Source organism: Trachypithecus francoisi, unplaced genomic scaffold (assembly GCF_009764315.1).
Source record: "Trachypithecus francoisi isolate TF-2019V2 unplaced genomic scaffold, Tfra_2.0 Lachesis_group13, whole genome shotgun sequence".
Taxonomy (NCBI): domain Eukaryota; kingdom Metazoa; phylum Chordata; class Mammalia; order Primates; family Cercopithecidae; genus Trachypithecus; species Trachypithecus francoisi.
Window position 1 is genome coordinate 120224927 of NW_022681458.1, and position 21680 is coordinate 120246606.

The window sequence follows — 21680 nt, forward strand, 5'->3', positions numbered from 1 at the left end:
AGTCATTACTTCCTCTTTTTTAAAAATATACTTAGCTACTTATTATATCACCACATAATTTCAGGGAGAAAATTAGAAGTTCCATATGTTTTAAAGCAGATACTTTCTACCAGGCAAAAGTAAAATTCATTTAAGTTTTCTAGTTTAGTTAACCAACATAGCATAAATTTGTATACAAACTCATCTCTCATTAAAATTAGATTCCATTAGAAGATTATAGAGCACCCAAAATGTTGTATAGAATAGTGTGATGAAGGGGTAGGCTGTGGGTTCAACACCACCCCCCTCACCACCGCCACTCACTCACAGTACACCTTGGGCAACTGACTTCAGCTCTCAGCGCCCCAGTGTCCTCATCTTCAAATGGAATGATCCCAGGACCCATCTCATGGGTTGCTATGAAAAGCAAATGAATTAATACATGTCCAATGTTTAGTTCAGTGTCTCACACATAGTAAGGTTTTGATAATTAGCTATACTACCATTAATGACCCTGGTATTCCAAACCCCTAGCCCAGTATCTGACACTTGGTAGACAAGCAACAGCTCACTTTAGAATGAAGTTGTATCACCCAATAGTAACATTATGAGAAAATAAAAATAAGAGAAGATACATGGTTAGATTTCCAAAACATCAGATGAAGACATATTTATGTCCCAAGAGGTTTTCCTCCTTCCAGTGTTATATCTGAAGTGTGGAAGATGAATAAATGTTTCTGATATTTTTAAATTTTGATTTTTCATGTCTTTGGGGGTATGAAGGAGCACTTGGATCTGCTGCTGATGTATCTGTGACAGCAGAGTCGGGGTATAGCACAGAGAGGGCCACCAGCCCTGCATGACGAGAGCTCTGGCACATTGGGAAGACTCTTGGTCCCAGATTTCCTTCCTACCCACTATTTCCTGAACTCCTATTACTGAAGATCCATTCCTTTAGCTTTGCGCTTTGTTTCTATTAAACTACCTCTGGGGAGGGAATATTTTGAGTCTCACTTATAACTCAGTATAAAATCACCAGAGCCTTTTTAGAGTTCAGGCTTGAGGGTCAGTGGCAGGAGAGGTGATGGGAATGAGAAGACTCCTGGTCCAGTGGGGAGGTCCCGGAAAACACCAGGAGAGGACAAGTGAAAAGCTGGAAACACAAACGGCCAACTTAGCCTCTTTACCAAAAGCCAGATGCTCCCGCGTGCTTCTGTTTGACGGGTGTAAAGTACTGGCATGAAACGTCTGGGCTCTGATCACTGTTGAGGCCAAGCGACCAGCCCTGTGCCTGCCTGATCATCCCACTTTTGGCTCTGACTCCTGTGCTGGTAGCAGTTATGTGGGATTGCATTGCCTCGAAGCGAGTGAAGGAAGTGTTCTGAAGTATATTTCTGTGGTGAGATGAATGTCTTCATTTTTATTTGAGATGGGGCTTATGAATGAATTGTGCCTATACATGGTCTTTGCTTTCTCACTGCACAAATGAAGCTATCAGTATTTAACTCCTGTCACTTACCAAAACATTATAGAAACTACAGACAGCACCTGGCTTACATTGGTTTGACTTATGATTTTTCAACTTTACAGTGGTGTGAAAGTGACTTATTCAGTACACTCCTCGACTTATGATGGGGTTCTGTTCAGATCAACCCATTGTGAGTTGAAAATATCATAAGTCAAAAATGCACTTTCGACTCACGATATTTTCAACTCATGATGGGTCTAATGGGACCTAACCTCATTATAAGTCAAAGAGTATCCATATTTATCAATATATTTTTCTGACTGTTTCTTTGACATCTGCAAAGGTTCTTAGGTCTAGTTTAGTAAGACAGAACACAAGTACAGTAAGCCAGGCAAAGCAGATGTATGACTCACAGATAGGCAGCAAGAATAAACAGAAGCCTAGGATCCAGGGTGAGCCAGCTCACCAAGGCTTAGTAAAGCTGCCCAGGGCAGATGCAGTCTCGTCTGCATGTCTCCCACATTGCATCACAGCTGAGGGACCCCAAAAGCACTTTACTTTGGGTTTTATTCCCTGAGTGTCACAGGGATCACTGAGCTTAAGCATTGCAGAACATTCTGTTCTGAGAGGAACAAGGACACAGCCCTGCTGTTTATCTTAGGATGTTGCATTCTCAGTACATCCTGTCCAAGAATTGCAAGCAAGAGGGGGAAGAACTGGGTAGACCAAGGCCATCTGACCTGGCCTCCTGTAGCAACCCTACTGATCTGCCCTCCTTAGCTCCGTTGTTCAAAAGTGTTTTCATTCTTAACACATAAACACTTTTGCATTCTAGGCTGGGCGTGGTGGCTCATGCCTGTAATCCCAGCACTTTGGGAGGCCGAGGCAGGCAGATCACAAGGTCAGGAGATCAAGACCATCCTGGCTAACATGGTGAAACCCCGTCTGTACTAAAAATACAAAAAAAATTAGCCGGGCGTGGTGGCGGGCGCCTGTAGTCCCAGCTACTTGGGAGTCTGAGGGAGGACAATGGTGTGAACCCAGGAGGCGGAGAGTGCAGTGAGCCAAGATGGTGCCACTGCTCTCCAGCCTGGGTGACAGAGCAAGACTCTGTCTCAAAAAAAAAAAAAACAAAAAACAAAAAAAAACTTTTGCATTCTAAATTACACCATCAGCTGTGATAAAGCAAAGAAATCCTGATAACTCAAGCACTGATAGCAAATTATCACTGTCATGGTCAGACTAGGATCACTGCCAGCCTGCTTGTGATTTTCGGGAAGTGGTTTATTACACACCAGACTACAGCGTCTTTCACACCATATATACTCAAAAATAAGTATTTGTTGATTACGATTTCTGTTTTTTCTTTTATAAATACATACTATAGTGATAGTTTCAGTACATTTTTACGAGTAAGTAATCAATTAGTGGAATCCTCAATCGGTGAGGCGAATAAGACCTGCCCACATGCAATAATACTTGACAATGCCTGAGCTTCTAGAGCTTCGACTCCAGCTCTGAAAAGGAATGTTGAAGTGCCGTCTACTCAAATCACTGCATGATGGCATTTCTTGAGAGGGCTGTGGCCATGGGGGGGTGATTCACATTTGCTTCAGCTTCTTTCTGCCAGGCCCACTGAGGAGATGTTCAGTAGATCCAAACATACCCAGCTCCTCCTCCATTCAGCACTGATGTGCACACTATTTTGACTCAGTTTCCTCATCTTTGAAATGGGAATAGTTGTACCTACTTCATAGAGGGTTGTCAGAATTAAAGGAGATGCTGATGCTGATGAGGATATTAATTATAATAACTAACACTCACTGAGCATTAAATGTGTGTCAGGGAGTGCTTTGTAAACAGTCTCATTTAATCCTTATGATGAGCTCTTATTATTATGCCCACCTTCGAGACAAAGAAACTGCTAATGGGAAGATAGTGTTTGCAAAGCACCAGCATAGTGATTTGCATATAGCAGCTACTCAGTAAATATTAACTTTCAATCTAATGAGGCTAGAACAACTTCTGCAGATTTCAAGGGTATTTTTCTTAATAGAAAATTGCCATGCCCGCCTCTTTTTTTTTTTTTTTTTTGAGACGGAGTCTCGCTCTGTGGCCCAGGCTGGAGTGCAGTGGCGTGATCTTGGCTCACTGCAAGCTCCGCCTCCAGGGTTCACGCCATTCTCCTGCCTCAGCCTCCCAAGTAGCTGGGACTACAGGCACCCACCACCACGCCCGGCTAATTTTTTGCATTTTTAGTAGAGACAGGGTTTCACTGTGTTAGCCAGGATGGTCTCGATCTCCTGACCTCGTGATCCACCCGCCTCGGCCTCCCAAAGTGCTGGGATTACAGGTGTGAGCCACCGCGCCCGGCCTACCCGCCTCTTTTTACATATATCACTGCTGACGTAAAGTGTCCCTGTTTGTAATTCCAGACTTTTGAAGCCTTTTTTGCCCTTTGTTGATCTTAGAAGCGTTTCTCTAATTCAGTATGGTGGAGATGGGTGCTGTCAAAAAATTAGTTGTCCTGTTCTTCTAAAGTCCTGGAATCATTGAAACTAGAGGTTAAGTTTCCCAGCCTCCCTTGCAGTTAAGTTGTCCATTTTACTAAGTGTTTGCTGATGGAATGTTAGCAGACAAGATATAGTCCACTCCTGAGGTCAACTCTTAACAGAATGAGTGTGTCTCCTGCACACCCTCCCTCCCTGCTTTGCTTCAGCCAAAACCCAAACATGCAGTGGCCCAGCTTGAACCATCAAACAACAAAGCTCTAGGCCAGAGGTCAGCAAACTATAGCTCTGAACCAGATGTGGCCCACCACCTATGTTTGTAAATAAAGTATTATTGCAACACAACCACACCTATTCAATTATGTATTTTTCTATGATTTCTCTTTTGCTACAACAGCAAGAAATAAAAAGTTGTGTAGTTGTAACAAAGACCATATGACCCATTAAGTATCTAGAGAAAAACTTTACTGACCCCTGCTCTAAGGGATAGCAGACCACAAAAAGATTGAAAAAAAAGAACTAGACTATTTAGAAATATATTGTTTAATTTTAAAGCCATTGTGGGCTTTCTAGTTATCTTCTTTGCTATTGATTTCTATTCTAATTCCATTGTAGTCAGAGAACATATTCTAATTTTAGTCTTTTGAAATCTTTCAGGCTTTCTTTATAGCCCAAGATACGGTCAGTTTTGGTAAATGCTCCATGTGCACTGGAAAAGAATATGAATTCTGTAACCCCCATTTTTTAAAATTGCTTTTTCTTCTCTGGTTATAAATAACTACCATTATGCCTACCGTTGTTTGTTGGTGGAAAGCAATTTATCAGCTTTATGCTTCTTTTAATGTAAACAACAAAAGTAGATGGAACTAAAGTTGAATACCACAAGAATTGCATAACTCCTAAATGATCACAATATTTCATTCTATTTTTACATTGGGAAGGAAAAGCAGTTCCCACTAAACATCTTATCACTTTGCAGTGAGCTCTGTGAGCAGAATGTAGAAGTGATGTTGACTCCAGAAATGATCAAAGTGGAATTCCCTATGTTGAACTACAAGGACATCAGGAAGGAGAAGTAAGTGGATGCTTTTATGCCTTATTAAAAGGTAATCTTGGGTGAAATTTGTTCTGCATAAAGTACAACATTGTCCTGTTGTCTGAGTCTAAATAGCTCAGTCTTTGAAAGAGACACATTTCTGGTGCTTCAAGTATTTAGATGGGTACTTTATTTTAGGCACAATTATACTCCCTGAAATCTTGTTATCAAGTAAGCCTTTAAAAACTGAAATCAATTTTCCCTGTGCTTATCAATCAATTTCAGGATGTGTTTGTTTCTTATTAATAGCTGATTGAGTTTCATTCTGTATAAGGAACTGGCTCTGGAGCCAGACCATCTGGAGCTGCACCATTTATACATGGAAAATCTCAAGCCAAGTTATTGTCCTTATCAACTCTGGGCCTCAGTTTCCTCCTCTGTACCGTGCAGAAAATAAAATCTCCCTGTCACAGAGCAAATATAGAGATTAAATGAGATGCCAGCGATAGAAGCACCTAGCCAGTTGCCTGATGTGAACCAGAGCTCAGTAAATGTTCTCTCCTCCTCTCCTTCAGGGGATAACTAGCCAAGCACGCATCATCCTTTGAAAAACTGGTTTCAAAAACACAGTCATAAACATATAAAATGTGTTCCTCCTCATTGTAATGAAAGAAACACAAATTGAAACAAAAATTTTGAAGAATACTTTTTAATGTAAACCACCTATAGTTCACATGCTTTTTAAGTTTGAAATTCCATGTGTACACTTTATTTTTATTCTTTTTCTTTGAAAAATTTCTTTATATTATTTTAAAAATTAGAAAATCTAAAAAATTGTAAATATGATAAAAACAATAATTCTACCACCCAAAGGTAGTAACATACATTTTGATGTATGGTCTTCTGAAAATATAGATGTTTATATTTATATATTATATTATAGATTTATATATGTATTTATATTTTGAACCATGTATATGGTTAAATATATTATATGGTTAAATATATAAATATATATAGTTAAATATATTTTTTCCATATATATGGAAATCATCATACATGGTTTAAAATATAAATACAGGGTGCGGTGGCTCATGCTTGTAATCCCAGCCCTTTCCAGGCTGAGGCAGGTGGATCACCTGAGGTCAGCAGTTAGAGAACAGCCTGGCCAAAATGGTGAAAACCGTCTCTACTAAAAATACAAAAATTAGCTGGGTGTGATGGCAGGTGCCTATAATCCCAGGTATTCGGGAGGCTGAGGCAGGAGAATTGCTTGAACCTGGGAGGCAGAGGTTGCGGTGAGCTGAGATCGCGTCATTGTACTCTGGCTGGGAGACAAGAGCAAAACTCCATCTCAAAAAAATAAATAAATAAAATATAAATACATATGGTTTTAACAAAATTCAGTCATATTATACATATTGTTTTATCTTCTGCACTTTTATTTCACAACATAAGCATATATTTATAAATATCCATATGAATTATTATATTTCCAAGTAGACGTACCATAATTTATTTAACCAACAATCTGCCAATGAATGTGTAAACTCTTTGCAGTGTTTTGTGTTATCAGTAGTGCTTCAACAAACATCCTGTGCCATAATTCCTTTCAAACTTATCAGACTGTTTTCTTAGGGTAAATTCTAGATCAATGCACATTTTAAGGTTTTAATATATATTGCTTAATGACCATCCAGACAATGTGTTACCATCTCTCCTACTGGTAGAGGTTAGAACTTCCTGCATTCAAATGCCCTGGACGACGTGGAATAGTGTCATCTTTTTTTTTTTCATCCTTATCAATGAGACAGAACTTTTTTAAAAGACCATCTCATTATTTTAATTTTAATTTCTTTGTTTACAAGTTAACTAAAAATGTGTCTATGCCTTTCAACCATTTCTCTTCTTTTATGAGGGACTTGTTTTGCCCATTTTGCCTATATTTCTGCCTTATGTGCAAGAGTCCCTCATTTATTAAGGATTATTACCCTTTCTTATATATGCTGCAAATTTGTTTTCTCAGTTTGTCTTCTGCTTTGTTGTGGGGGGCCTGCCTTTTCTGAAAGGAATGCTCACATTTCTTAGAGCAGTATGAGGTCTCTCTGGTTTGTCTGTGATCGTTTCAGAGACCTGCAGCAGCCAACACTGCTCAGAAAATAGATTGGCAGTTTCTGGTAAACGAAAATGTAGGAAACAACATTTTAAATAGAATTTCAGTAAGCATCTGTTTTGATCAGTTAATTAATTAGTTAATAGACTATTGTGTTCTCCCACCCAGCGCATAAAACCTCTTGCACCTCAACACACAGAAGCACTTTGTGTTTGCTTCAAGTTTCAAAAAACTGACAAAGGGTTTTAAATGAAAACCTTTCTTTTCTATTTCAAATATTACCTCTGGACATAGAATGACTTGCCCCAGAAGCAGGGTAATATTCAATACCTATCTACTCACTTGCTCTTTTACATGAGTCTTCACTCTTTATACCACGGAGCTCACGTTGAATGGCATTTGGTTATTGGTTATCAAATTATTAAACGAAATAGAATTTATTACGTTACATATTCACCCAAAGTGGTTTTCACAAGTCAGCTTCTAATTTTTTCAGAATATATACATACATTTGACACATTTGCAATAAACATTTCCATGACATTTTTAATTTACCTCTTTGGTAGGTAGCATTATTTTATGTACATTTTTTGTGCATCAAAATTGTCAACATAATTATCATTTTGTTGGCTGCGTAGTATTTCAGCAAGTTGCTATCCCATGGACCATTTTCAAAAGGGATTTGGTTCAGAAACTCTCCTCAGCTCACATCAAGCCTAATCCTGTGCTCTGTTTTTCCCTCTCTGTTCTTACTTTTTCCTCCTCCTCACCTCCTTCTCTCAGCCAGAAGTCAACAGAGTCCTCCCTGCCAGACACCCAGAGCCTGGACAGACAGGGATGGAACAAAAAACACACATCAGCAGTGTCCCATTTCTCCCTGAGGACTGTTCTTTATTTGGTTTCTGGCAAACATTTATTTTCATGGATGCGAAGAATCATCTGCTCTCAGTCAATGGCTGAAATTAACCAGAGAGATGCTTTGCTGCTTGGACAGCGGTCTTGGCCCTTTCAAGACCCACGGGAGAATCATATTCCGCATAAAATGTTCAAAGAACTGTGAGACTGTGACTTTAGTTGCTGACACATCTTTCAGCACTCCTTAGATCAACACAGTATTACTCAATCATTATTATCTCTAAGGGGAGACAGGATCTTTATATTTTTAGACATGATTCCATAAAATGATACCAATTACTTTCTTTAATTATGTGCATTAGGGAATATCTTAATTCTCCATTTTTCAGGTATTTCTGGTTTTCCAAAACTGTCAGCCATTTGCCAAACATGTCACCCTCTTTAGAAAATGTCTCGGAAGCACTTTATTTTATATTGGATTTATATTGCCCAAGCAGATTATATAGCTGAGTTCACAGTCTTTGAATAAGACATAGGTCCTTTTAACTGAAACACTCATAATTTCCTCCCCTGTATCTGGATGCTGGTGAGCACCATGACAGCCTCTGAGCCGAGTCTCCATCTTAACCCTTGGCCCCAGCCCACCAAGAGGCAAGTTGGCCCGTAAGAAGCCCAGGTCCTCCCCATCTCTCAGCATTTTGTCTACTCCCACTGCACCCCTCAATTGATAGCCTCATTTTACACTACGTCCAGTCAAAGTTCTACCCTGCAACCCTCGCCACGCCAGCATCAGCCTCGGCTCCACGTCAGCCACTACTTGGTCCAGGTGCGCAACCTTCCCTGAGGTGCCCACTCTTCTGGAGCCATTGCCAGAATCAGAAGTAGTGTGTGTTTACCTCATTCATAAAGATGGAAAAGCAGCCAGCGTTGACTGAGCACTCAGAAGACCTCACACCAGGATCTCTGTGACTAAGATCTCACTTCACCTTCGCTACAATGCTGGGAGATGGGAATTACACCATTCGTACAGCAGGAAACAGGGGCTCTGGTTGCTTAGGTAAATTGCCCGTGCTCAGAAACTGATGCAGCTGAGACCAGAAGCCAGGTGTGAATCATTCATAAGCTGAGTGTTTTCACTGGTAACTAAACTATCACTAAATGTGGTGAAAACTTTCTTTGTATATTAAATGAAATGCTCCTCCAACCTTCACCAGCAGTGCTGGGGGTGGGGTGACTTGCATGGTATTATTAAGTGTCCTCATGTTTCCTTGTTGGGTTTTTTGATTCTCAGAGAAGTGAAAGATCAAGCACAACCAGCAGAGAAGGCGGGAGAGAAGCTACTCGAGGAGATGAGGAACCTGCGGGGCAAAGCTCTCAACACATACCTGATTCTAGAATGAAAGTCACCAGTAGGTCAGTCCCTTCCATTTGCTTTCTGTGGGCCACTGTGGCCCCTTGCATCCATTTACATGCCAGCCATCTCTGCAATTAAAGTTTCTGGAGAAAAAAATGAAATGTAGAGGATGTATATATCTTTTAAGTGATAATTTTAAATCTTATATTTAAAAATAAAATGACGTTAGGATGATGACAGCATTGTTAGCTTCTTGGTTTGGGGTTTAGTGCTGGAATGCTTCTGAGCAACGTGTGATGACAGGCTAAGAGCCGGGCACTGGCAGCTGTTTCTGAGGGTCTTTTGGAGGTGTGCTGTGGTGGGAGAGCGGCTTTGAGGAGGGGATACTCTCCCATCTCTGCGAAGTAGCCCCCTCCATCCCCTGGGCATCACTAGATTTGGCTTTGAAAGAGCAATACTGGTATGAATGTTGGCTCCCCATGTAGCTGTGCAGGTGGCAGACACTGGCAGGGGACCTGGACCTGGAGAGGACACTGTGAGGTGACTAGAGCTTGCAGACCAGTTTCCCAGGAGGAAAGCATCCTCCTGAGAACTCACAGAAGCACCTGGAGCAGGAGGAGCCAGGAGTTCCAGTGAACACGTGTCAGTAAAAACCAGGCCTCAGTATTGTGTTTGTGAACATGACTGTCTTCATATGCACAGGCTGGGAAGGCTGATGACATTTGGGTTGTGTTATAATAACCCATAATTATCCAAATATATTTGGATGTATTCCCTCCACTGATTTTTCTATGAATACATTTAAATGGCTGGTATCAGACTGTATGTTTGTAGTCTTCATTAACTTATTGATTCCGACATTTTTCTAGAATTCGTTATTTCATCATAAAATCTAAACCCTTTAGGGACAAGAAAGCCTCTTTGAGATAGGTCTTCACATACTTTAAACAAGTAAATGTTAAAGACCGTTTCCTTGTCATGCAATACAATAGGTAAACACGTGAGCCTGGGTCTGTGAAACCCATTTTTACAGTGTTTGTCTTGAACAGCTCTTAGTCTAGGTGCAGAAGTTTTCATGACTCAGTCATGCACCGAGTCCCTGGGAAATGTCCTGGGGTGGGGGAAGGGGGACACCGACAGCAGGAGCAGAGCCTGGTGGCCACTGGGTCGCCAAATAAAAACAGGATGCCCAGTTAAAGAGGAATTTCAGATATGCAGCAAATAACGTGTTCCTGTATGTCCCAATAGTATATATACTACTTGGAACATATGCCACTAAAAACTTAGTCATTGCTTCTCTGAAATTCACATGGTCTGGGCATCCTATATCTTCATTGGCTGAATCTGGCAACCCTGCTTGACACTCAGTGGTGTCTGAGAGACAACGTGTGAATGAATGATGGAATGCTGGAATGCTGGAATAAGGTAGGGGCCGCCGTTCACACAAGATTTGTGGGTGAGGCACCGGGCAGGCTTGCTGACCACTGGGAGCATGGTTTGTTTTCCCTGGAGTCTGCCGTGTGGCAGACCCTCTGCGGACTAGAGTGGGGGCCACTCCTCCAGTCTTCTTGCCCTCCCCTGAAAGAAACACTGTGGGTCCTGCTCCACAGTGGAGACCCCAGGGATAGAAGTTATGTGACTCCCTGAGCTGGTGAAGACCCTAACACTTGTGTGACTTCAAGGCCTGGGAAGAATCAGAGGGACTCTGGATTCCCAGGACACAGAGCTAGTTGACCGTGATGGGCAAATGGACCTGGGCTGGTGACAGGGACACTGCCTGCCACAGCTTGTGGACAGCAGAGTGCTCATTCCAGAGTCACCCACAATGGCCTCTGTGCTTTCTTTCTCTGCTTCCCACCTTCCTCCTCCTTCCCTCCTCTTCCTGCTCCTCCTTCTCCTTCCCCTTGTCCTTCTTTTCTGAACTACCAATTTGCCCATGTCATCAGCTTTGGGGATAAAATGAGGTTGCATCATTAACTTTACTACTCAAAGTTCATAATTTCTGTTTCTCATCCCACTTTTGACAAAAATAGTATGCTTACCTTCCAGAAGTTGCTTTTCTTTCTGGGATAAGTCCAGGCACTTACTTGTCTCCCTTGTCCCAAGAGGCTGGTTCTGTTGACCACGAAGGAGCCCTGGGCCTTTGGCTGCAGTTGCTGCCCCAGCACAGTAGTGTTCCTGCAGGCCAGCACCTGATGGGCATCTGCTCGCTGTGGGGAGTGAGGCTCACGCCACCATGGCTGGCTGGACGGTGGTGCAGAGGGGAGGAGCCACCACTCCATGCCAATGCGGGCCTAGGAGGTGGCACATGTGCATACAGCCACACATGCACACACACACACACATATGCACACACATGCACACAAAATTCATAAGAGTGGCTGAGTACCATCCAGGAGCCAGGCACAGATCCAAGTCTCAGAGGGGCCACTACCCCAAGTCGGCCCCATGGCACAGCAGACACACCATCAACAGGAAACAGACTTACGCGTGTGTAGTGTAATGTCCGGTTGTGAGCACTGCCGCTAGAGAATGCTGGAGTATGGCAAGGAATAGGGAGTGGCCACCAGAGGCCCCTCAGAGGAGCTGTCATTGAGTGGATGTGTGACTGAAGTGAAGGAGAAAGCCAAGTGGTAATTTGGGAATGGAGCTTTCAAGCCCAGAAACAGCACCTGCAAAGGCCCTCCAAGGAGGTGTGCCTGGCGTGCTGAGGGAGTGGGAAGAAGGCCTGGGGAGCTGAGGGAAGCATGGCCGGGAACGGGCACAGAGGTAGCCAGGGGCCAGGCCACGTGGCCTCTTGCAGCCAGAAAACAAAGACTTTGGATTTGGGATTTCATGCTCAGTGAGAGAGGGAGCTTTTACAGGGACTGAGCAGGGGAGTAACATGAACTGTTTTCTGTTTTAAGCAGATTTTTCAAGTTTGTGTGCAGAATTGACTGCAGGGAGTAGGGGTGCGATAAAGGAGGCCATCTAGGGGCCGCGGCAGGGGTCTGGTTCTGGAATGCTCGTCACAGCTCCTGCTGTCTGGCACCAAGGCTTTTTCTGAGGATAAACTGGACAGGCTCAACTCAGGGTCAAACATCTTGTCAGACCCACGAAAGAAAACAAAAGTGGGTGCTCCAGGCTGCAGCCCTGGGACAGGGTGAAGAGAAGAGGCCCTTCCACTCCTCTAAACCAGGCATCTACAGGGAAGGGCCATGGTCTAGGGCTTGGCCATGAGAAGCCTCAACCCAGCTGCACATTGGAGCCACTGTGCACAGCTTCGTAGGTATACCCTGCCCAAGCTGTGCCCCAGACCACCTGGGTCAGGCCTTCTGGGGTGGGGCCCAGGCAATAATGGTGTTCAAGGACCCCCACATGGATCTGATGTGCAGCCAGGGTTGGGCCATGGCCTCTAAGGTAAAGTCCAGATTCCTTCCGTGGCCCTGCGGGCCCTTGCTTCTCCATGTTCCCCTCCACTTTTCATCTGCAACCTCTTCTCTCCATGTAGGAAACTGGTGAGTGCCTGACTTTGGAGCCTGACTGGTTGCCTCTGAATCCCAGTCCTGCTCTTACTCACTATGTGGCCTTCTTAACATTTCCGAACTTCATTTTCCCCTCACGCAAAGACAAGTGCTCACCTAACATGGGGTTGTGAGGATTCAATTAGGAAATGTGCAGAGTATACCTGGCATAAAACAAGAGCTCAAACACGTGAGTTTCCCTTCACTCACAGGGCAGGACCTAAGCAGCAGTCATTTTTTAAAAACTTTTTATTTAGGAATAATTTTAAACTAAAGGAAAACTTGCAAAAATGGTACAGAAAGTTGCCATCTGTATTTTACTCAGATTCCTCTAACATTAACATCTCCTGCACGACAAATGACCAGAAACAGGAAATTACAATTGGTACACCTTTATTGAGTAATGTCCCTTCAGTGTTCCAGGAGTCCACACTGCAGTTGGTCAACGTGTCCCCTTCTTCTCCTCATCTGTGACAGTTCCTCAGTCTTTTCTCATCATTTGTGACCTTGACACCTTTGACAGTTGTTTTGTAGACTGGCCCTCAGAGTGTATATGTGTCTAATGCTTTCCCAAGCCTAGGGTGAGGTTATGCATTTTTGCAAGAATTCTGCAGAAGCAAAATGTTCTTCTTGGTGCATCTTATCAAGGGGCTTGTGACGTCGATATGTCTTCTTACTGGTGATGTTTACCTTGGTTGCTTGGCTAAAGTGGTGTCTGCCAGGTTTCTCCACTGGAACATTAATATAATCATGCGGAGAGACTGTGAGATTATGCAAACATCCTGTTCCTCCTCAGCCTTTTTCCCACTCCCACTTTTTTCCCATTCGTAAAGTATATGAATTCCCACTTTAGCATCCATCAGTAAGTGGGTTTTGTCTGCCACAGCCATTACCATGATGTCTGCTTAATGATAATGTCCATGAGCTGTCCCTCACCCTCATTTAGTTACTTCTTTATTCAGTAGATTTTTATATCAGCATGGAATCATGGACATTTATTTTATTATACAGCTTATAATCCAGCACTACCGTTGTTTATTTTGTTACTCAAATTGTTCCAGCTCTGGCCATTGGGAGCCCCTCAGGTTATGCCTCTGACCTTTCAGTGCGTCCTTGACCTTTCCTAAGCGCATCTTTACTTTTCAGCATTACAGGATATTCCAGACTCATCTGTATCTTTCCCACATCAGCCCTGGAATCAACCATTTCTCCAAGGAGCCCTGGTTCCTTTCACTGGGGAATGGCATTTAGAAATCAAGACCTGCTACAGAAACTGGTACTTGTTACTACTATAATCCAATTGCTTCTGAGCCCTCTCAGTGGCCACAGCTAGAAAACACAAGTATTTATACTGAGTCCCCCTCAACACGCACACACACACACACATATTTTCATCTCTCTATCTTTATGTCTTGTATATATATCAAAAAACATGAATTATGGCCAGGCGTGGTGGCTCACGCCTGTAATGCCAGCACTTTGGGAGGCCAAGGTGAGCAGATCGCTTGAGCCTAGGAGTTTGAGACCAGACTGGGCAACATGGCGAAACCTCATCTCTACTAAAAACACAAAAATACAAAAAATATAGCCGGGCATGGTGGCAAACACATGTAGTCCCAGCTACATGGGAGTCTGAGGTGGAAAGATCACCTGAGCCCAGGAAGTCAAGGCTGCAGTGAGCCATGATCACGCCACTGCACTCTGGTCCAGGTGACAGAATGAGACCCTGTCTCAAAAAAAAAAAAAAAAAATTGATACTAATGCTTCTGATTCCAGTCCAACACCTGGGGTTTGCTTTGGCCTTCCTCCTTTCCTTACTTGTAACTTCTTTCCCCTTCAGTGAGCAGCTTAGCTCCCATCATCTACAATGTGTTACCTTATGTGTTCAATCTTGGTGTATCCGGAAAGTAACATCCCATCTGCTAACACATCTCCTTGCGAGAAACACATTTACCAACTACATTACAGTGTTAGTGTCTTTTTTACTTTAGCTTTATAGAGTCCAGTTAAAACACTGGTCCCCATGTTGCCTGGGCTGGTTCCGTTGCTTTCTTTGTCTCCTACTCCCATCAGTGTGGTTGTGTTTCATATGGGTTAGGTTCATGTGTTGCTGTTTGTATTCCATCTTGGGTTCCCCTGCACCCTCGTTGGGTTTAATTATTTATTTCAGGGTATGTGGAACATTACAATGGCTCTAAATACAAAGATATTCAGAGAAGTGTCATTCCTTCCCATTCCCAATCCGTCTCCATTCCACCATCTTGCTGCCCCATAGGTACCCACCCCTCCCCCTGTGGACAACCATCTCTTTAGTTTCTGGTTTATCCTTCTTGTGGGTAATTTTTAAGGCCCCCGAGGGCTCCCATGTGCTCCTCTGCATTCCTCCTCCACAGGAACCAGTCACTGACCTGACCTACCAGCAGCTTCCGAAGCATAACCCACTCATCCGTACCCCCGGGCTTCAGCACATGCTATTCCCTATGACCCCACCACCTTCTTGCTCAGTGTCCTTCTCACCTAGGGTTTCCCCAGGCCCCTGCCCCTTGGCCCCTGTACTGACCTCTGAGGCAAGGCCTACTTAGTCCCTGCATCTGTGGAGAGGAAGGGCCCAGGCAATGTTTGTTCAGGGAATTGCTTCCCTCAGCATCCATGTTTAACACCACGCTGTGTACATTGCTTCATTCATCAACACCCAACCAGCAGCTAATGAATCCCTGGCTAATTCCACCTACCCAGTCTCCCTTTCTTGCCCCACATTGCATTGTTGGTGTGAACTTTCTGGCTCCAGGCTTGGTGTGAACTTTCTGGCTGCAGACTTTGAGCCTGTTCCCATGTCTTCTTACTGGTGATGTTTACCTTGGTTCCTTGGCTAAAGTGGCGTCTGCCACGTTTCTCCTGTGTCCATTTCAGTTTCCCCACCTATAAACAACAGTCAGTTTCTCTTAGTTCGCTGCTCTCCCCACGTTGAAAAGGTTGTGGCCCCTTGGAGCGTATTGACTGTGTTGGGGATCTGGTGCCACCTGGTGGATGCCACATGAAAGGCCTCTCCTGCCTCCCAAGTTGTAACCTGTGTCCCACCAAATCGACTTCCAAATAATGTTTAACAGATTATCACCTGTGCTTGCCTTCCTTATTTCAGACCACTTTTAGGTGAAAAAGGCAAAAAAGCCTTATATGTATTTTCTTCCACAATCAGTTCCTTAGAAAAAGTTCCTTCGGTGAAATCATTGACCACGTGATGTTTGGGGATTCCGTGTGGGATCAATCATCCGGGTTCCTTAGGGACCATGGCCATAATCAGGGGCAGGCCAAGGGAACGAGTACCCCTGGGTTCAACAGCTGTCTCTGAAGACCTGCCAGCTCCCCGTGTCTTGCATTGATTCAGGTTATCATGCCATTCTCCTTCTAAGGCCAAAAATATCTATGACCAAAGAATCAGGATACTTCACTGCAGTCACTTTTTTTTTTTTTTTTTTGAGGCGGAGTCTTGCTCTGTCACCTAGGCTGAAGTGCAGTGGCACAATCTCTGCTCACTGCAACCTCTGCCTCCCGGGTTCAAGCGATTCTCCTGTCTCAGCCTCTCAAGTAGCTGGGATTACAGGGACCCGCCACCAGGCCTGGCTAATTTTTGGATTTTTAGTAGAGATGGGGTTTCACCATATTGGCCAGGCTTGTCTCAAACTTCTAATCTCAGGTGATCTTCCTGCCTCAGCCTCTCAAAGTGCTGGGATTACAGGCGTGAGCCACTGCGCCTGGCCAAGTCCCTTCATTTTAGAAGCGATTATCATTGCTTTCCTTTCTAGAACTTCCAGTTTGTGAAGTATTTTCCCAATGATCCTCAAAACATTCTGAGACATAGAGTAGCTGTTATTAGTGTGACTTAATGCAGAAACTCAGGCCCAGAAAGCTTCATGGACTTACCCAATTAGCAGAAGAGCCAGGTTTGGGCAGGACCTTGGTTTCCAGCAGAGGTTTGGTTGTCTAGCCAGGCGTGGTGGCGTGTACCTGTAGTCCCAGCTACCTGGGGGACTGAGGTGGGAGGCTCACCTGAGCCCAGGTAGTCGAGGCTGCAGTGAGCCATGATCCTGGTACCCAGTCAACTCTTCTCTCTACTACATGGTAATCAATGAAAATATTACAGATTTAGATTTTTTAACTTTTTATTTAAACTTTCAGCTTTGGGGTCTCTAAGAGTAAAGATATTATGTGATGATATTTGTATTTTACTTAATTATTCTTTAAAATATGTAATATGGAAAAATATACAAATCAGCGAATGTCCTTTGCTCTAAAGAAATCAGCTGGTAAGTTTGCCCCACTCAGCAACAGCCGTGTCTTACTCATTTCTGTATCCCCAGAACGCAGCAAGATGTTTGGCACAATACAGTCTCTCAATAAACATTTTTTGAGGCCAGGTGTGGTGGCTTACACCTGTAGTCCCAGCACTTTGGGAGGCTGAGGCAGGTAGATCCCTTGAACCCAGGAGTGCCAGACCACCCTGGGCAACATGGTGAAACCCTGTCTCTACAAAAAACACAAAAATTAGCCAGGCATGTTGGCCCATGCCCAGCTACTCAGGAGGCTGAGGTGGAAGGATCACTTGAACCTCAGAGGTCAAGGCTGCAGTAAGTCGACATCACGCCACTGCACTCCAACCTGGGCAACAGAGAAAGACCCTGTCTCGATTTTTTTTAAAAAATTGTCCGGGAACAGTGGCTCATGTCCATAATCCCAGCACCTTGGGAGACCGAGGTGGGCGGATTGCTTGAGCTCAGGAGTTCAAGACCAGCCTGGGGAACATGGCAAAACTGCGTCTCAACAAAAAATACAAAAAAGATTAGCCAGGTGTGGTGGTGCACATCTGTGGTCCCAGCTACTGGGGAGGGTAAGGTGGAAGGATCACTTGAACCCAGGAGGCTGAGGCTGCAATGAGCCAAGATTGTGCCACTGCACTCCAGCCTGAGCAACAGAGCAAGACCCTGTCTCAAAAAAATAACAATAATGTTTGTTGAATTAAGGAATATAAAAGAAATATGAAAACTATGTATCTAATATTCATTTACATTTTCATGGACATGCATGTTCATAGAGTATATTTGCTATAAAAAATATAAGAGTTGGTTCTAATAGATAAATTTAGAATCCAGAACATCAAGATGGAAGGACATGGAATGTCATCTAACCCCAACCTGGTAAGTATTGGTGGAATCTCTGTAAATTTATCAAGTCCATGCAGTTTCCTTGCCTTTTATTAAATAAGGGGAAGTAACAGTATTGACTTCATAGAATTGTTGTGAGGTTAAATGAGATCATCCTGGTAACACAATGCACAATAAATAAACAATAAATATTAGCTGTTATTAGGATCACAATATTTATTTGTTAAGGGAGTGAAAGTGAGTCCTCACTCACCATTTCATCTTCTTCAGTTATCCTTCCTACTCTCCACCCATTCATCTCCTGTGCTCCAATAGCTATGTTGGGATCTAGGCATGAAAGAGAACTTTCCAGATGGTGAAGGGGATGGAGCGCTGCACTAAAGAACACTAGGCCAGGCGCGGTGGCTCACAGCCTGAAATCCCAGCACTTTGGGAGGCTAAGGCAGGAGGATCGCTTGAGCCCAGGAGTTTAAGACCAGCTTAGGCAACATAGTGAGACTTCATCTCTACAAAAAAAAAAAAGTAGTCCCAGCTACCCAAGAGGCTGAAGTAGAAGGGCCACTTGAACCCAGAAGATCGAGGCTGCAGTGAGCCGTTATCGCCACACCACTGCACTCTAGCCTGGATGACAGAGCGAGACTCTTTCTCAAAACACACACACACACACACACACACACAAGTCTCTCTTCCAGCAGAGGTTTGAGGATGGGTTTCAGTAAATGTTTAAAGAATGGAAATGGTTAGACTTTGGACTCCCTGAAGGTAGGGGAATGGACTGGACCCAGGGCTCACTGATGTCTCTTCCGAAGATATGGAGACCCTCTCAGGTCTCTTTGCCCAAACCATGCAGCCTTCCCTTTTGGATTAAGACCACTGGCCTTCAGCCCTCTCTCACTAGATGGCATCACAGAGAGGGGTTTCAGCATGAAGGCAAGGAGACCTTCCTTTCCTGGAGGACATCTTGCAGGAGGCCTGGGAGCACCAAGAAAATGGGCAGCCCCTTACCGTGAGGAAGAGCCACAGCACCCCTCCCCTTCCTCCTCACCATGAGCCCCATCAGAGCAAGCCAGGCAGGCCAGAGTCTGATAGGCTGGCATTACAAGACAGGCTGAGCTTATCTCATCCCTTCTTTCAGGAATTTAGACCAGGAAGTAGAGAGAGACTGAGCAAGTTAGCAACAGGGACAGAAGCTGGAGAGTTATGAAATGGAGAAATTGAGTGGGACAGCTGCGATGGGCCATGAGCTACTGAAGTTGGAGGCAATGAAGAACTGGGTTTTCGGTGTTTGGAAAACATAAGGAAAAAAGTAGATGCACCAAGAGATAGCAAGAAGCAAGCTGGGATAGAACCCAAGCACACCCATTTCTGAGTTGCCGCCCCCATTCCCACCCAGGCCCTGAAACAGGGCCCAACCTGAAAACCACCTCTGTCTTGAAAAAGCTTAAGTGACTCTGCTTCTTACCACCAAAGAGCCTGATCAGATCTTGGGACTTGGCCAAGGCATGGACCCAGGGTCTGGTGACACATTCTCCAAAAGTAGTGTGTTCTTAGAAAAGTATTTCATTTCTGATACTCTGTTTACAGGAAGTTTGTTAAAACCACTGTGAAAAGACTTTTCAAGGAAACAGTGTACTTTGAGGTGTATGTAAAAGGTCGTCAAAGAATGCTTATCCCTCCCACACACCCCCCAATAGTGCAAGCTTTACACAGACACACACACACATACACAAACAAATACATACAGACACACAGAGTGTGTGCCCTATCTATCTCAGGTCCAGCTATCAATATCTCAAAAGCTAGAGGCCCACCAAATGTGGGGTGCTTTTTTTGTGCTTACTGGCCCTGTCAGTGGAAGTTGACCTCATTTGAGGCTGAATCTAGGGACAGGCTACCCCCAAGGTCACCACTGCCTGGAGCTCCAAGCTGGCCATGCTTGGGGCACCAATGGATCTGTTATGCACCCAAGGCTCCCCACCCCCCACCTTCCAGAAGTCCTCACCCCTGCTTCAGGCTGATGTGCCCTTCTTCTTTAAAAAGAAGAGCTAACTATTCTAAATATACATGCACCCAATACAGGACCACCCAGATTCATAAAACAAGTTCTTAGAGACCTGTGAAGAGACTTAGACTCCCACACAATAATAATGGGAGATGTCAACATCTCTCTGTCAGTACTAGACAGATCTGTGAGACAGAAAATTAACAAGGCTAATCAGGACTTGAACTCAGCTTTGGATCAAGTGGACCTAGTAGACATCTGCAGAACTCTCTACCCCAAATCAACAGAATTCTTCTCAGTGCCACATGGCACTTATTCCAAAATCGACCACATAACTGGAAGTAAAACCCTCCTCAACAAATACAAAAGAACTGAAATCATAACAAACAGTCTCTCAGACCACAGTGCAATCAAATTAGAACTCAGGATTAAGAAACCCACTCAAAACCACACAATTATGTGGAGATTGAACAACCTGCTCCTGAATGACTCCTGGATGAATCATGAAATTAAGGCAGATATCAAGAAATTATTTGAAACCAATGAGAACAAAGAGACAACATACCAGCTTCTCTGGGACACAGCTAAAGCAGTGTTAAGAGGGAAATTTATAGCACTAAATGCCCACATCAGAAAGCTTGAAATATCTCAAATTGATACCCTAACATCACAATTAAAAGGGCTAGAGAGGTCAGAACAAATTAATCCAAAAACTAGCATAAGACAAGAAATAACTAAGATCAGAGGAAATTTGAAAGAGATAGAGACATGAAAAACCCTCCAAAAAATCAATGAATCAGTAACTGATTTTTTAAAAAAATTAACAAAATAGATAGACCACTTTAGACTAACAAAGAAGAAAAGAGAGAAGAATCAAATAGACACAATAAAAAATGACAAAGGGGATATCACTGTTGGGAACGGGTCCCCCAAAATCTGGCCATAAACAAAATCGCTGCAGCACTGTGACATGTTCATAATGGCCCTGACGCCCACTCTGGAAGGCTGTGGGTTTACTGGAATGAGGGCAAGGAACACCTGGCCCACCCAGAGTGGAAAACCATTTAAAGGCATTCTTAAACCACAAACAATAGCACGAACCATCTATGCCTTAAGGACGTGCTCCTGCTGCAGATAACTAGCCCAGCCCAGCCCTTTATTTCAGCCCATCCCTTTGTTTCCCATAAGGGATACTTTTAGTTAATCTAAAATCTATAGAAACTGTGCTAATGACTGGCTTGCTGTTAGTAAATACATGGGTAAATCTCTGTTCAGAGCTCTCGGCTCTGAAGGCTATGAGACCCCTGATTTCCCACTTCACACCTCTACACTTTAATTTCTCTAGCGCCGCTGGGTTAGGGTCTCTCTGATCAAGCTGGTCTCAGCAAGTGGCGACCATTCGTGGGGGCTCGAATTCAGGTCGAAAGGTCCCCAGAGTGTTGGTTGGAGAAGGTGGAACTAGCTGGAGGATACCTGAGCACTCTTAAAGCAATCCCCGCGGAGAGTAAGAAGGGGAGTTTGGAAGCATCAGGCTAACAATGGGACAGGTATGGGCTCTGGTTCATTCCACCTTGGAACTTTTTCACACTAATGATGAGGAGGAAGGAGAGTAAAACAAAGTAACAGAAGAGGTTACAGAGCCGGTTTATTGCCAGCTAAAGCAGCAAACGAGGAAGAGGTTCATCCCTACCCTTCTGCACC

At 43.8% G+C, this 21680-nt stretch overlaps 1 protein-coding gene across 2 annotated transcripts in view; it reads left to right on the forward strand.

Moving 5' to 3' along the window:
- Window positions 1-9549, forward strand: part of CFAP221 (cilia and flagella associated protein 221) — a 126533-nt gene extending 116984 nt beyond the window's left edge. For both annotated transcript variants that reach the window (XM_033231761.1, XM_033231763.1), the window contains exons 23-24: window positions 4937-5032; window positions 9253-9549. In XM_033231761.1, the coding sequence (XP_033087652.1) occupies window positions 4937-5032; window positions 9253-9361 (205 nt within the window). In that variant the 3' untranslated portion in view covers window positions 9362-9549. The remainder of the gene's footprint in view (window positions 1-4936; window positions 5033-9252) is intronic.
- The last annotated feature ends 12131 nt before the right edge of the window (window positions 9550-21680 follow it).